General features: G+C 37.6%; 1 protein-coding gene across 6 annotated transcripts in view; it reads left to right on the top strand.

The window, feature by feature from the left end:
* The window catches only part of LOC107674769 (cordon-bleu protein-like 1), a 66,773-nt gene that overhangs the window by 14,525 nt on the left and 36,449 nt on the right, over positions 1-15,799 (top strand). Inside the window, exon 1 of one of the 6 annotated variants that reach the window (XM_016468868.1) lies at positions 11,224-11,389. The exons of 3 other annotated variants lie outside the window; for them this stretch is intronic. In XM_016468868.1, the coding sequence (XP_016324354.1) occupies positions 11,388-11,389 (2 nt within the window). In that variant the 5' untranslated portion in view covers positions 11,224-11,387. Of the gene's footprint in view, positions 1-11,223; positions 11,390-12,694; positions 12,833-12,856; positions 12,959-15,799 lie in introns of those variants that run through there. 2 more of the 6 variants (XM_016468867.1, XM_016468869.1) reach the window with 2 other exon arrangements.

A 15,799-nucleotide genomic window follows, 5' to 3' on the forward strand; every position in this document is an offset into this window, starting at 1 on the left:
TTACGTTAATGGGGTCGTTTTTCAACCCGCGGACATGAAAAACAACCTGCGGCAACAGTGTTAAAGCAGTCCAATTCTGCGGGAAAACCGCGGACTTGGCAACACTGGAAGAGGATAGCTTCGTTTAGCGCATCAAGAACCGGGTTGACCGGGTACTCGGTACCACCGGTACTTAAGAAAACCTGGTACCGTAACGTTTTCATTTTTTTTAGTACCGACTGGCCAAACAAATACCGGGTCTTTTGACAACACTACACACAGCGTCTCCACAACATGGCAGCGGCGGCAACAGCGAGATTAAAAGTTACGCCGCCTTTCTTTGCGTGAACATTTGGGCATCGTTATGCAAATCTTCCCACATAGTGACGTAGGTATGTGGGGGCAAACATTGTCGCGTGCCAGGGTTGTTAGGTTTTCACAACAAAACCCGCCCAATTGCTACTCAAAGCTAGCCCAATCACGTTTCGAGGGGGGTCAACCGGTAAAAATCGCGTTCCAGGGGGTAAAATACAAGTTTTTTGGAGGGGTTCCCCAAACTTGGCAACACTGTAGCGTGCCAACTTGATGCTTCCTCTGAAGACTGCTTAGATGTGTTCGACTTGAAGCACTGCTTAGACTGATGGGTGTGTGTCATCAAAGTACTGCGAGAGCTATAAGAGAGCGGACGTCTCCTTATGCTTTCTCTGCTTAGACCGATCGGTGTGTACTGCGAGAGCTATAAGAGAGCAGACGTCTCCTTATACTTTCTCTCATCATACTTTGATGTCATACACCGATCGATCTTCAAGTCGAACACACCTATTTACTCTCGTGTGTCATGTGACCGGGTGTAATCGCAGCCTCTGCGATTTTTTTCATATCGCGATATTATCGCAAATGCAATTAATCGTTCAGCCCTAATTAAATTATTGTAATTCTGTATTTTAGCCTTGCCTTTTGAGAAGGATGCATGCAGTGCTGCTGAATTTGGCTCAATAGAGGTACTGTATGCTAGAAGGCCTGCAGTATGTTTGGTGCATGATGTCTTAAAATGCTGCCTGCATAGATAGCGCACTATGATTTGGAACAGAGCCAGTGTCTGTAGATGCCATAGATCTTCTATACATACCATACGTCTTGATTCCTCCACATTCCACACATACACACGCTCTCTCTCTCTCTCTCTCTCTCAACAGCTGTTTCAAGCCGGTCTCCTCAACACTTCCACCCAGACTCAATGCAGCGTTTCTCTCTGTGGAACATGAGAACTCCTGATTTCGCACTGCCTTTCCTGTCTGAGGAATACAAGGGCTTTATTTCTCTATGTTGTGTTTCTCAGAGCACTGAAAGAGCATGTGGCAGCACTCCAGAGAACACAGGAGAATGGAGGCTCTTTGTTTTGCTGTCAGGCCTGCAGGCAGTGACCGTAAACTGCTTTCAATGCAGCAAAAAGGAATATGTTCCAAATTGATTAGTTTGGTGCGTGTCGTGTGTTAAACGGCGTTGGCGTGTTTTGTTAAACTACCTCCGTCAGATATGCTGTCCTGTTGAATGTTGCATTCCAGAAGATGATGCACGTCGAGTTCCTCAAGTGTGATGCATTTGTTGGCGCAACTGTAAGCTGCCGGTGTTGCCTGTTTGAGTTTGCTAGTATGCACATGTGCTTGCTTGCATTTACAAAGGCACCTCTGGACACTTGAGGACAGACATGGGCATGAAGTAGAAACTGGACACTTAGGGTTTGTATGATATATGGGGTATTAAAAGTTCTTGAAGGTCTGCATTCTCTGACAGTGTTTCCTTCCTGCGCTCATTTTTAGCTGAATCATTGTGTTGTTTTAGCCGGTGTAGTGCGATTCATAAACACATTAGTCTTATGAACCGACTCTTTTTAATGACCTGGCCAAAAAACTCACAACAGAACTCTGTCTAGGCTTTTGAGATTGTGTCCTCCCATCATAAAAACACGCTGAACCTGCTGTGGAAACTGAAAGAACTCCGTTTTCTTGAAGAAATGCTCCATTGCAGACTTTTCCACTCTAAAGTTGGTTTCTTTACTCTGAACGTAAATCTATCCAACTGCATCAGTCAGAGCTAATAAATGTTTTTCAGCAATGTGGTTATGCTAATTGTATATTATTTTTGTAGTATTTAATTATTAATATTTGTATCATTACTATTATTTTTTTTAATTAATAATTAATTTAATTAATTAGCAGTTATTATAAATTTTAATAATTATTTTAATTTAATAATTAGCAATTATATCATATTGATATTTATATTAATAGTAGTAATAATAATAATTTTATTATTTTATCATTATTGTTTGGACAACAGATGTAATTAAGTCAGTCAGATACAAAACTTAGAATTTTACTTTTATTCATACTTACTCTAGTCTCTTACTGCTTTGACCAAATAACGAACCCTAAGTATTAAACTTTGAGTAATTAATGCAGCACTGTTTATGCTACTGTCACAGATGACGTCAAATCATGTGACTTGTTGGACAGTTGAGTGTTGTTACTTCTATAAGCAATTAAATTTTTATCTTGTGGATGATACAACCCTAGCAACACCCTAGCAACCCCTTGGCAACTGCATTGTATCATGGCGGTGAGTTTTGCATGGACCAACAGCACTTGTATAGTCTTCAGAAAATGTGTAATCCAGTTTAAACCGGCTCCCACACTGCACATGATTTTCTGTTTAATATGATAAGACGTATTGTTTTTCAGCACATAAAAATATGAAAAGTGGACTGTTTCCCCGCATAGTAATTTTTCAATGTAACATGAGAGGTTTAAATGTCCATCTGCCGCATTACTTAAAGAGATCAGAGTCTTTGAGAGACTGGATTTCAGGCCGCGGAGCTCGCCAGCTCGTAATGGCTTGTATCAAGTGTGTCCATCTTGTTTTAAAAATCTCTGAGTTTTATTCTCAGTGTCAGGTATTCGTATCAGATCTCATTAGATGATTGCTTTCTACACATTGATTTATATATTTTTTGTACAATCTTCCTTCTAATTTCATTCTGATGAAGTCCAGCAACTATCCAATGAAATGTATAGTCATAATGCATAGTTTGCATGCAGCTTTATAATGCCGTAGTGTAGAGAGCTCATGAAATCAAAACTGTGGCTTTTAATCCTTGTCTTTTAGTTTTTAGGGTTTTTTTTTATTTTGTATTTTTACTTGCATGATATTCATGATTAGAATATTTGTTCAGTTGTGTTATTTTTTGTTATTTTTATAAATACATGTTTTTACTTAATATTATAAATATTTTATGTATTTTATATTGTTTTTTTTGTTATTTTTATTCTTTATTTCTTTATTTTTTATATAATTCTATTAAAGGGGTCATATGATGCGATTTCAAGTTTTCCTTTCTCTTTGGAGTGTTACAAGCTCTTGGTGCATAAAGAAGATCTGTAGTAGAAAAGGTATATATTGTACTCTTAATAAATGTACCATTATCCGTCTATAGTCTTATGAAACTGACCAACAACTTAAGTGATAATTTCAAAATATCAATGAAAAACTATAAATGAATGACTAAATGAATGACTAATAAGCCTATAAGTGCTCCTCTGCTGCCATCTACAGGTTGTAATGGTGATTTGATGTATTTTTAAATTTTACATACTGTAAGTGTTTGTTCACCACAGTATAGTTTGGTCATCCCATTGAAAATAGCATTCAAATTTAGGAGCTTTAAAGTGCTGGAAACAGTGTGAAATGCTTGTCAGTCATTGAAAATTGCTTAAATTTCTCTCTCAAAAGGCTGTACAAACCTGAAATGAATAATGTAATAACATCCGACTATTTCTGCCTCAACACCATGGTTATAGTTAGCGTTACTGCTGCTGGTTTTCTACAACAGATTTCTGTGCAGAATTTGAATGCTTCTCAGTAGATCTCACAGCAATCTTTACTCACTCTGTGTCGAATTGAAACACTTCTCACTGGATCTCGCAGCGCTGTGCAGTAACAGTGTCGCAAAATCAACTTTGGTTCCGGAGTAAAGCTGTTTTGAGCTTGTACTAGTTTGCTTGCGTCGCGGTCCGAGCTGATAAATGGTCCGCGCCGCGCAGCTCAAACAAGTAGCGGGATTTTGTTAACTCTTGTGTTTCGTTTGCCGTTTGATGTTTCTCATATGCAACCAAAATGGCAACGCGGGTTGAAGAACGCAGTGGTCGCGCCAGTGCGACCGCTCACAAAATTTACTCACACTGGCAGAAAAAATGGTCGCAGTCTGGAGCCCTGTTATATTTTTTATATTTTGCATTTTATTTTATTTTTGTACCTAGGCCTGTCACGATAATTAAATAACCGTCTAATCGCGATTATTTGATCTAACCGCGGTTGTTTCAGACAACCGTAATTATTGTGCTTTTTATACGACACAAGGGGGAGTCATACACCAAAAGAAACAGAACAGTTTGCTTTTCATGCACTGTATAGCCTATACAGGGCTCCAGGCTCATTCTTCCCACTGGTCGCTCTTTTGCAACTAATTTTCTCAGCTGGTCGCACGAGCACATGATTTGCTCGCAATATTTTTTTTTTCCGCTACAACATGGGATTATTCAATGCATGCTGATGAACTTTTATCATAGTTTATAGTTATATGGAAACGAAAGTGGTTAACATTCAACCCGTCCTTTATCATCAGTAGTATTATTTGTGATTTGAATTTTGTGAATGGGAGTTTCTTTCTCTTTTGCTGTGTTAAGCCGCGGGATTCGGATGCTTTCACTTTCGAATTCGCGATCTTGTTGTCACGGTTTTGCTTACATACATCTACACACCTTTCGTTTTTTAAGACTAAAACAAAAGATGGATTCATTGTTATTCTTAATTAAAAAGCACAACAACAATAAATCAAATTGCAGCGCTTATGAGCGCTTATGCCAGAGCGACCGCACGCAAAATTTAGTCGCACAGGCAGAAAAAATGGTCGCAGTCTGGAGCCCAGCTATATCATCTGAAGCCATTCCATATCTTAATGTGAGGGACAGAATTTAGGTTTACGGAAACTCATCTTCCTTCTGCTGCAGCTGTCAGTCATTCTCCGCTCAGCATTCAAACAGCACGTCATGTTTATGACAGTCAGCACGGTAAAACTCTCTCTCCAAGATGATTTATTCCCATTATAATACTTTAAGTTTAAGGAAGGAAGGAATTATCACAAACAGAAAGATTATTAGAAGCCTTTCTTTTTCTCATGAGTTCTATCTTATATTCATGAATGTATTTTGTAAGAATACAAATAGTTAACAGAATAAACATGTTTAAATTGTATAATGTGCAACAAAGATTTTTTTTCTCCAAGATATTGTTTTTGCTGCTAAATTATACAGTCAGCTAGTTTAATTTCATAGCTTATATATTTTTATTCAAATGTAGTTTTATAAAATTAATTATTTAATTACAATTAATCGTGATAATCGTCATAATCGCAAAAGCCCTAAAACAGACAATCAATAGCAATAACCATGACTATTTTTAGACAATTAATCATCAGCCAAATGTCATAATCGTGACAGCCCTATTTGTACCATATTTAATATCATACTTATGACAAATATTGTTCCAAAATTTGCGTAATACTAGTCATAAAGCACCAAGTGATAACACAGACAGAACCTGCAAACCCAAGTGGCGATGAAGATCAGTGTTGTGAAGTCTAGAATTTGGCCGCCCGGTGACTTTTGGACGCTACTGTGCGTGTGATTGGCTAAGAGGGGAAACACTGGCTGCTGTATCTCTGGCAAAGTGTGTCTCTGCAGACAATGTCCCTTTGTCTCAGAAAAAAGGATTCAGTGTAATAATTTTAATTATGACTCCAGGGGAAATACTTCCCTCTTTTTACTTTTATGTAATGTAAATGTTGGCTCTTCTGCTAATAAGGGGCTCTTGCAACCTTTTTAATACTCAGTATATTCCTGCATATCTCAGCAGACAACAAGGTTAGTGGATTTGAATTTCACGGTCCTCTAAGTAAGCTGAGCATTTAATTCCAGTCTACTTATCTCGTAAATGGTACAAAATATTCCTGCGAGCCTGTGATCGGAACCATTTCCCTTCTATGTTGCTTATCTAAATGCTTGGCAGATGTTTTGACCGGTCTCTGTAGAGAAGATGTTTGGTTGGCCTTGACTGTTCTGTAGCTCGGTTCTGCGGTGGGAATGTCGAGGTCGGGACATGTTTGAACCCAGAGAGACACGTGGGTGAAATGGTAGAGTGAGAGTTCATCAGGCAGTACACTGACCCTCTGTGTGACCTGTAGAGGATGGGGTCGCATATGGGATCACCCATTGAGTCCTGAATCCCAACTTGAACATTAGGTCTCCATTGTAGCACGTCTACCCCTCACGCTCGTCATGGGACAGTTGCTTCAGTGTGGACCTTAAATGTGGTACACATCCATTAAACACCATTGCCTTTCCTTTCTGCCTATGGCTCATTGGCTTCCTGGTGAGATGTTTTTTTTAATTTTTTTTTATGTTTTTCACATACCTTTGTTAAGCTGCTTGTATGAGGTGGTATAGTTTATCACACATCCATTATGGCAATGGTATGTTTGAAATTTTCCTAAAATCAGTTGGATCTCAATTGGTTTTGCTTCAGGACTCAGATTTTACATTGGACATCAAGTGGGCACCAAAGATAATGGAAAGCGTTTTCACCTTCTGTTTAATGTTGATATTTTTATTTTATTTTATTTTATTTTAAAGAACAATTATAAGCTTGCAACAATAAGTTTTGTTCTGTTTTATTCTGTTTTGGTTTGTTGATAAGCCTAATTTCATTTGTCCATTTACATTTTATTTTACTATTTTTTAAGGCTGACTCTTAACTTTTATAAAGAATATCTCTTTGGATTTGAGACTTTAGTCTTTGCAACTTTACAGATCTTCTTTATGCACCAAGAGCTTGTAACACTCCAAAGAGAAAGGAAAACTTGAAATCGCATCATATGACCCCTTTAAATTTACCTTCATAAAACCTGCAGAAACCCAGTGCAATGCAAGTCGCTTTGAATAAAAATCATGTGTCAAATGCATAAATGCGAATGCTAAATTTGCTCTCCATTTAATCTCATTTAGGAGAAACAATTGAGATATTAAAGAGACCTCACTGGTGGTTTGTCTTTCCAGTAGCCTTCATTTTGCAAGCGTAACCCACATAATGCTTTCATTCATGGTCATCACACCTTTTCAGCAGATCTGCAGGGAGAAGCTGTCAGCGGTGAGCATTTTTAGCATTCCCACTGTTTTTATAAGGGCAAAGGAAAACTGGCAAGATCGACATCTCGCTCCGACGAGGTCTGTGGGTGCTGGAAAGCCATTAAAAAGGAGAAAGAAAATCTCTTTCGTGGTCGGGCCACGCCGGTCCCCCTCATTGTGAGTGTGAGGAAACTGCAGAATCACGGTAAACTGTGATCTGAGGGTCAGTGGCTCTTCCTGCCTTTCTAACGCGCCGCTTCAATGGAGCATGCTGAATAAACGTTTCCACTGGCCAAACAATGATTGTGACTTCAGAAAGCTCTGTAAACTAAGACAGGATGGAGTTGTTTTCAGCAGACTCAGGATTATGGATCAGGTTTGAGCATGCATATGCTGCGTGACTTGGACAGTAATCTCTGAAAGCATATGATTGGAATTTTTGGGGCCTCACCCTTTGTCCACTTTCCATAACTGATTATTTCAGGCAGTAGGGCACTTTTAACCTCCCTGCATTTAAGTTCCCTCCTGCTGAGTGAAAAGTAAACTTTGATGAAGCACAATGCAGTATCTCCGTCTCTTACTTGTCTTTGGACACTGAGACGTGGCCCGAGTCACTGATAAATGTATGCAGCGTAGCTAGAGATCACTTGTATTATTTTTTTAAACTGCATTTTTTAGTTCTTTGATCATGTTTCTTGAGGTGTACTTATAATGTTAGTATGATTTTTACATCAAAAATTGTCATAATTTAGAAATAAAAGGACATTTTCTACCCAGATTTTAGCCCTCTGATTTGAACGCTCTTTTGGAAGGGGCGTGACTGCTGAGACTTCAATGGAAACGCCCACTGCTATGATTGGCTAGCATCTTTGCATATGAAATAAGTATTACATGTGGAGCTCTCTCAAAAACTTTCACTACGTTTTTACTATTGCATGTTACTTAAAACTAAGATAAAATAAAACTAAAACCAATAAAGCCTGTTTTTGTTATTTACATTTACATTTATTCATTTAGCAAATACCTTTATCTAAAGTGAATTTTCAAATGAGGTAATAAATGTTACCTGAAATAAAATAAAATATAAAGACTTAGTTTGTTTCAGCTAGTTGCCTAGGTAACATTTCTCTTTTTTTTATTTTACTTAATGTGCTAAAATAACAAAATATGAAATACAATTTATAAAATTGTATCAGCATATTTAAAAAAAAAAAAAACTAAAACTGATAAAAATGACAAACACAAATAAAATTACTAAAACTTTCAAATTAAAATGAAAATGGGAAATATAAAATAAAAACTTATTCAGAATATTAATAAAAAAATATTATTGTATCTCAGTTATACTTAAATAAGGGTGATAAGCACTATACAAAAAATTGTCTTAAATTAAATGTAGTAAATAAAACTACAATATTTACTCGCCTTATATTGTTCACATTTTTTTTTTAAGGAATCTACTTATTGATTTTTTTTTTCTCCCCTATATTTCAAATCTTCTGAAGTCATATGCTAGCTTTGTGTGAAAAACAGACTGAAGGTTAAAGGGTCAATTCACCTAAAAATGAAATTTCTGTCATCAGTTACTATCATTTTAATTCCAAATCTGCATGACCGACTTTCTTCTGTGGTAGAAAATGCCTCAGTGTTTTTTGTTCATACAGTGAAAGTCAGTAGGGGCCAATGTTGTTCTTCAAAATATTGTTGTCATCGCAGAAGAAAGCAAGTCATACAGGTTTGGAATGACATGAAGGTGAGTAAATGATGACACAGTTTTAATGTTGTCCCTTTCGGTTATTACACATTGCCGAACTGACATAAAAAAAAAGACAAGAAATAAAGTCTGTTAGCATATTAGAGATTTTTTTAAACGTATAGTTGGATATTTATTGGATATTTAATTGTGCAAGCTCATTTTCCCTATTTTTACATTTAGGTGTTCTTTGCCATCATCTAATTGTCACTTAAAGTTCATTAAAAACATTAAGAATTTATTTAGCAGTAATTACATTTAACAATGTTAAATGTAATCTTTAGCAAATCTCAAAATGAATACTTTTTTTTCATACTGATGTGATACCTACTTTATATTTACTTGTAGCATTGAAAACAACTGATTTCAGTTTTTACTCTTTTACTTTTATTTATGCAAAGTATAGTAATTTAATATCAGGTTTCAGCCATAAAATGGAAAAAAAAGAGATTACATTGGTAATTATACATAAAAAATAAAATATATAAGTCAACTATATAAAAACTATTGGTAATATTAAATATTTTTAAATCTATTTTAATATGAGATTTCACAACTTTATGCAGAGATTTAAAGTAAATAACAACCTACAGTAATTTCTGTTCATTACAAAAAGTTAATTATTTTAAAGAGGACTTGAAATGTTGTGGCTTAGCTGCGTGGACTACAATTATGGTACTTTAAAGGTGTTTTTCTGTTAACTTATGCCGAGTTCACACTGCACGATTTTCACTCGCCGACAGGTTTTGCGAAATCGCCGAGAAATGCCCGAAATCGGAGGCAAATCGGTGCTCATTCACGCGAGTGACAATCACGCAGTGTGAATTATCAAAGGGCCGTGAAATATTTGGCATGCTAAATATCTGGAGCTGTCGGCGATTCACAATCACGCTGTGTGAAATGAGTTCTGACTGAAAAACACATCGGCGATGACCTACAGCCAATGAGGGACCAAGATACAGGGCAGCTGGAAGTTTGGGGAGGAGTTATGTGAAACATAGTTTGCGGACCAGTGTTGCCAAATCCGCGATTGCCGCCGGTTGTTTTTTATGTCAGCAGGTTGAAGCGACCCCAATAATGTGATATTTAGGCCCTGGAATGTGAATTGTACCAGGAGAACCCCGCCACAAAAATGTGTATTTTACCCCCCAAACGTGAATTTTACTGCCTTGAAAGCAATTGGGCTATTTTCAGGCTAGTTTTGAGTAGTAATTGGACAGGTTTTGTAGCGAAAACCTGGCAACCCTGCACCAGACAGAGCTGTCGGCGATTCTTCCTATTGTAAAGTCATGCAGTGTGTAACCTCCTGTCTCGTTCCATCGTGCAGTGTGAACACAGCAACAACTGAATGCTACCCCAGATAGTCGTTCAGTGTGAAACCAACAGTGATGCGACGTCTTTGAAAATCGTGCAGTGTGAACTCGGCATTAGGCTCAATCAATAGTGTAAGATAGTTGAGGCTATCTGTTTGGATGACCAATGACAGACAGAGCGAGTGTTCAGGAGACCTGTTTAGTGACTCTAGTGGTGGAGAAATGACAAACTTCACCTTTAAACCTGAGGTTAGCGAACTCCCCTTTAGGCTTCGATAAGTTGCAACAGCTTTTCTCCATCACATAGCCACAACTGTGCTTGTGAAAGCCCCTTTGGAGCCGAAAATTGACAGCTGGGCTGACACAGAATTGTTTGGAATATGGTGCCAGTTATCTCATTAAGTGAAATCTGGAGATTTAGTGAAACAATATGATGCTTCCTACGCAACAGTCTGGTTTGGCGTCACTGCAAGCTTCTGTTTGCGAATGAGTCTCATGATAAAGAGATATACAGACCACATGAAGCACAGCTGTGTGTTGGGAGAAGATGATTCGCTTCTCATTATTACACCATTTGTGAGTCTGTCAGGAGTGACTCTCTTCATCTGGACACTTCATGGACTCCCTGCACCTGATGAAATGCAGATTCGTTGGCAGAGTTTTCCATCTGAAATTCCCACTCTTGCTTCACTCACATTTGAGAAATAAAGGCCCACGAACACATTACAAAATTCTTGCAAAAGCATGTTTGTGGTGTCATGACATGTATTGAAATGATTCATAAAGTCTAATAAAAGGCTGTTTTTTTTTTTTAAATATATCTTCATTGCATCAGAATTCCCGGAAAAAGGTCACGTGTTTTCTCTGCAGTATGAAGAACCGATGCTCAATCAATCATTTTCATTCGGCCGCCGATTGAATTGGCTGTTATCGGCTCGGAGCGTGTTGAAGCTGATGTGGTGTCTCGGGGGTTCACATAATTAGGTCCATCTTTCAAGGAAAAGCCCAGATAATAACAAGATCACAGGCGATGGAAAAGAGCAGTGTTGTTTTTCTTCTAGCAGGTTTAATTGAACCTCTGGGCCCTGACATGCCTGAGCAAGAATGTGAGTGAATACTTCTGTATTATGCTACTGCTCTTGTTTTAGTTGCACAAGCGATCTCTGGGTCTGTTTTAAACAGATGAAAGGTGCATCGCACTGGACTTTATAAGTGAAATTACTTAGGACACTGCAATGAATATGGGCAACAGGTTATGAAGTCATGCTATTGGACTTATATATTTAAGAAATAATACATTTGAAATTACAAATAATGCATTTAAATGCATTATACATAGTATATATTAATGTTTTTATTATTTAAAGAAATGGATAAGTAAAATATCAATATCATTAAATATTTTGTTATATATATATATATATATATATATATGTGTGTGTGTGTGTGTGTGTGTGTATATATACATTCACATACATACATACATACATGCATACATACATATATGAACTATATTTAAGAAATAATACATTTAAAATTGTATATTAATTTATACATATTACATACGTACATATTATTAAAGAAATGGATAAATATCATTCAATATTTATGTATGTTGTATGTTATATGTTAAAATAATATATATATATATAATTTTAACTGTAAACTTATATATTCTTATATATAAAATACCTAATACCTATAAAAAAAGATATAAAATACTTATAAAATTATTAATAGTGTTTAATTATATGAATAAAACATTATTATATATATTAAATATATTATTTTCCTTTCTGAAATCTTTAAATATTTGTGTGTGTTTACATACATACAAATATTTAAAGATTTCAAAAAGGAAAATAATATTTTATTACACGCATACATACATAAAAGCTTTATTGATGTTTAGTCTGTATTTCATTGCATTGCAGTAAAAGATGAATCTTTTATTGGTCAAATGCACTTTTGCTATACAAATTTGCAGACTTGCAACTGGTACGCAGTGAAACTTTTTATTTGATGGATAGGAATGAGTAAGGTCTGTTTTGAGGGTGTGAAAAGAGGTGAACCATTTTAAAATTAAGTGGAAATGCAGCAAACTGGGACCCGCCTTTCAGAAATTATCATTAATTCTCAACAAATGCTTACATCTGCAACTAACGTCCTTTTCTTAACTTTTTTTTTTCTCACGACTCTTTTAAAAAGCTTGTGCTTTACTACTATTTCCATTGGGATCAGCATGCTCTAGTGTGCATGCTTGCGTCGTGGTTTGATAACAGCAAAGCAAACAGCTGAAAGCGATAAGACTTGATTGCATTAGTGTAACTCTATCAATGCAGTTTCATCAGTCTGAATGTCCAATGCCACGCTGTTTTACCCACCAACCCTTGAGTTCACACAAAGCTGATTACACGTCTATGGCCATGATCAGCTGCTCGTCTTCACTTCAACACACACACACACACACAAGCGCGCTTTCATCGCAGGGGTTTCTCTGACAGGCCCATGGAGAGTCTGTGATGTCATCAGATGGGCGTGGCCTTAAGGTAGGCCTGCCACTTTTGGGTAGAAACTCTCTTTAGTCGTGTCTTACTCATTCTCTGAGCGACTGTGTGGATCAATGGGACATGTGTGGTGTTTAAAAAGAGGAATTTCACACCGCAGCGCAGGAGGTAAGAAACAATCTGGGTTTCATGAATGAATGTCTTTGTCTTGTACCTGTAGGGCAGGTAACTCTAACGCAAAGCCTCTTGTTGGTGCATGTTCATGTCACTTGGCGCACAATGTGTTCGTTTATTTTACCTTGTTTACACTAGGTTGTGAAACCAGTCACACGACCGTACATTATGCGTTTGTTCTATTTCACCTGGAAAATAAGTAACTGTGCTTGTATATCAATGAGTGCTGTTGGGTTGCAACTAGAAGTGTTTGTCTGAAGTTAAACAGCATTGTTCCTAAAATATCCCGGGTGGAGTCCGTTACGGAGCAGGAAGGTGCCTTTTGGATATTGTTCAGCCCTTCAAACCCACCTTTCCCTAAAGGGCCAATACTGGAAGGACCCTGTCACCTACACAATGCCTTGAATTAGACGCATCCACTCTGCGAAATCCCCGCTCGATTGTCCCAGATTCTCCCAGTGGAAACACTCTCCCAACAACAGTTAGCGTGATCCTTTGGATAATGAAATTCCACGCAGCGCTGCAACTGTCGCTCCTCGCATGGCAGCTGCAATAATGTGAGCCGGAATGCGTGGAATTTGTCGATCCCCCCTGAACAACTTCTAGATGTTGTTGTTTCTCAGTGTATTATATGTAGTGAAGATTTCTGGTGACCCCAGATAGCCACACTCTCTCTCTGAATGCTTTAATAATGCAAGTGGTCTTTGCTGAGTAAGTCATGTAAACATTAATTAGGCTACTGTAGCCGCCCACAGAACCACACAGTCTTTAATAAAGCTGATGGAAATGGGCAGCAGACACGTTACGCCTGGTTAGCCCATAATATTCACACAGGGCTCATTGCCTCAGTTCTGAAAGGTAGGAAGTTGTAAACCTGTGAAGGTAAAATTGTTTTCTCTCTCTCTCTCTCTCTCTCTCTCTCTCTCTCCCTATCTCTCTCCCTATCTCTGTGCCCGGGGTGATTGTGTCGCTCGTTCTGTTATCGTAGGTGACTGTGTTGAATCATCATGCTTATTTGTACCTGACACCCGATCTGCAAATAAAGCAGCTTTGGAAATGGGCTTTAAAGTGAGAGGGACATTCATGAGTAACACTGCGGCCCATTTAAGTCACTTGATTCATTAGACGCTTTCGGCAATGGAACACAATTGAGAGAGAGGGGACGGAGAAAAAATGACTTTACGTCATCGTTAAGCTCTTTTAAAATGCACTAAAACTCAGAGAGCGTTGTCACTGGAAAAATGTTCTGGCGCCTCCCCGAAACTTGCCCCCAAGTTTCAATAAAATATGTGTTTCATAATTTGCCAATAAATTTGATATTCTTTATAGGTCTATAACCATCCGATGTTTGACTGATTTACTCTGAAAGGTCATTTTCTATGTAGAAGTGAACGGTAAAGCATTTAAGCAGCCCATGTGTCTGCCACTTGGAAGGAATCAAGTACGCTTCACAAAATCAGACTTATGTTCTCCCAGGAACCGAAAACTCCAGCAGAGCGCTGGATGACATTAATAAAAGCGTTTGTTTGAGGATTTTCTCCCTGTGCTAAGTTTCTGGTGATCATTTGCATGTCTGGATCGGGTTAGAGCTCATGTTTTGCGGTCTGACTGCTGTAAATCCTGTTTGAAATTATGACAGTCGTTTTAGCTGCATGAGACACAAAGAGGCAGTGACAGCAGCTGAGGGGCTCTGACCACTAAAATACCTGCTCTGAATAATGTTCTCTCTCTCTCTCTCTCTCTCTCTCTCTCTCTGTCACCCCTGGTCATCTCTCTCTCTCTCTCTCTCTCTCTCACCCCTGATGAGTAGTTCACAGTGATTAAAGGGCTGCTGTAAATGATGTAATTAACGCTTATCTCAGGTTTAAATGGGTGTTAAAGACATTACTGTTTAAGTGAATTAGGGTTGGGTTATTTATTTATTAGGCTGCATTTATTTGCTAAAAAATACAGTCAAAATAGTAATATTGTGAAATTAAATTTTTAAACTGTTTTGTCATTTTAATATATTTAAAAAATTTACAAAAAATTATTTGAATGCAGAGTGAAGGCAGCCATTATCAACAATGTAATAGTGTATTACTATGTTTATATTATTTATATTTTCAGCCTTTTAAATGGTATTTAAATTAGTTTTTTTTCTTGGGCCATTTTTTCTACTGAAATTTAAACATGACTTTGTTAAAACATCTCAATGCTCTCATACTCTCAAACTTGATAGCATTCTTGCCTATTAAGTTCTGTAAACCTGCTTTAAAACGATGTGTGTTATGAAAGCACTATAAATCAATTCAAAATAGACTTGACTTAAGCTTCCTTAAAGGGGCTATTATGCGTTTTCACTTTTTCAACTTTAGTTAGTCTGTAATGTTGCTGTTTGAGCATAAAAAAGATCTGCAAAGTTACAAAGCTCAAAGTCCACTTCAAAAGGAGATATTTTATTTAACAGAAATCACTTTTCAAAAACTACAACGAACGACTCGTTTGGACTACAACGCATATTTTCCGCAACAAGTGTTATCACTATGTTGGAGACACGCTAGCTTTCTCAAGGCAGACGAACTTAGAGTGGTTACAATCATCCGAGTTTAAATCGCGCTCAAATTGATTTGATTTTGGCGCAATATTTACACTGAAGCTCTCAGGCGGCTATGGTAAAGGGCGTGACATTTCCTGACCAGTCGCCGAGTGCTGCCAATCACAGCACACACTGGCCCAGCTAACCAATCACAGCACATTTCGTATTTGAGAAGGCGGGCCAGCACATGATACAGGAACTATTCGAGCCTTTCATGCCAGACTGGGGAGAGAGGTGTTGTAATAATGTAAAATATG

The sequence above is a fragment of the Sinocyclocheilus anshuiensis genome, unplaced genomic scaffold (assembly GCF_001515605.1).
Source record: "Sinocyclocheilus anshuiensis isolate Anshui unplaced genomic scaffold, SAMN03320099.WGS_v1.1 scaffold680, whole genome shotgun sequence".
Classification (NCBI taxonomy): Eukaryota; Metazoa; Chordata; class Actinopteri; order Cypriniformes; family Cyprinidae; genus Sinocyclocheilus; species Sinocyclocheilus anshuiensis.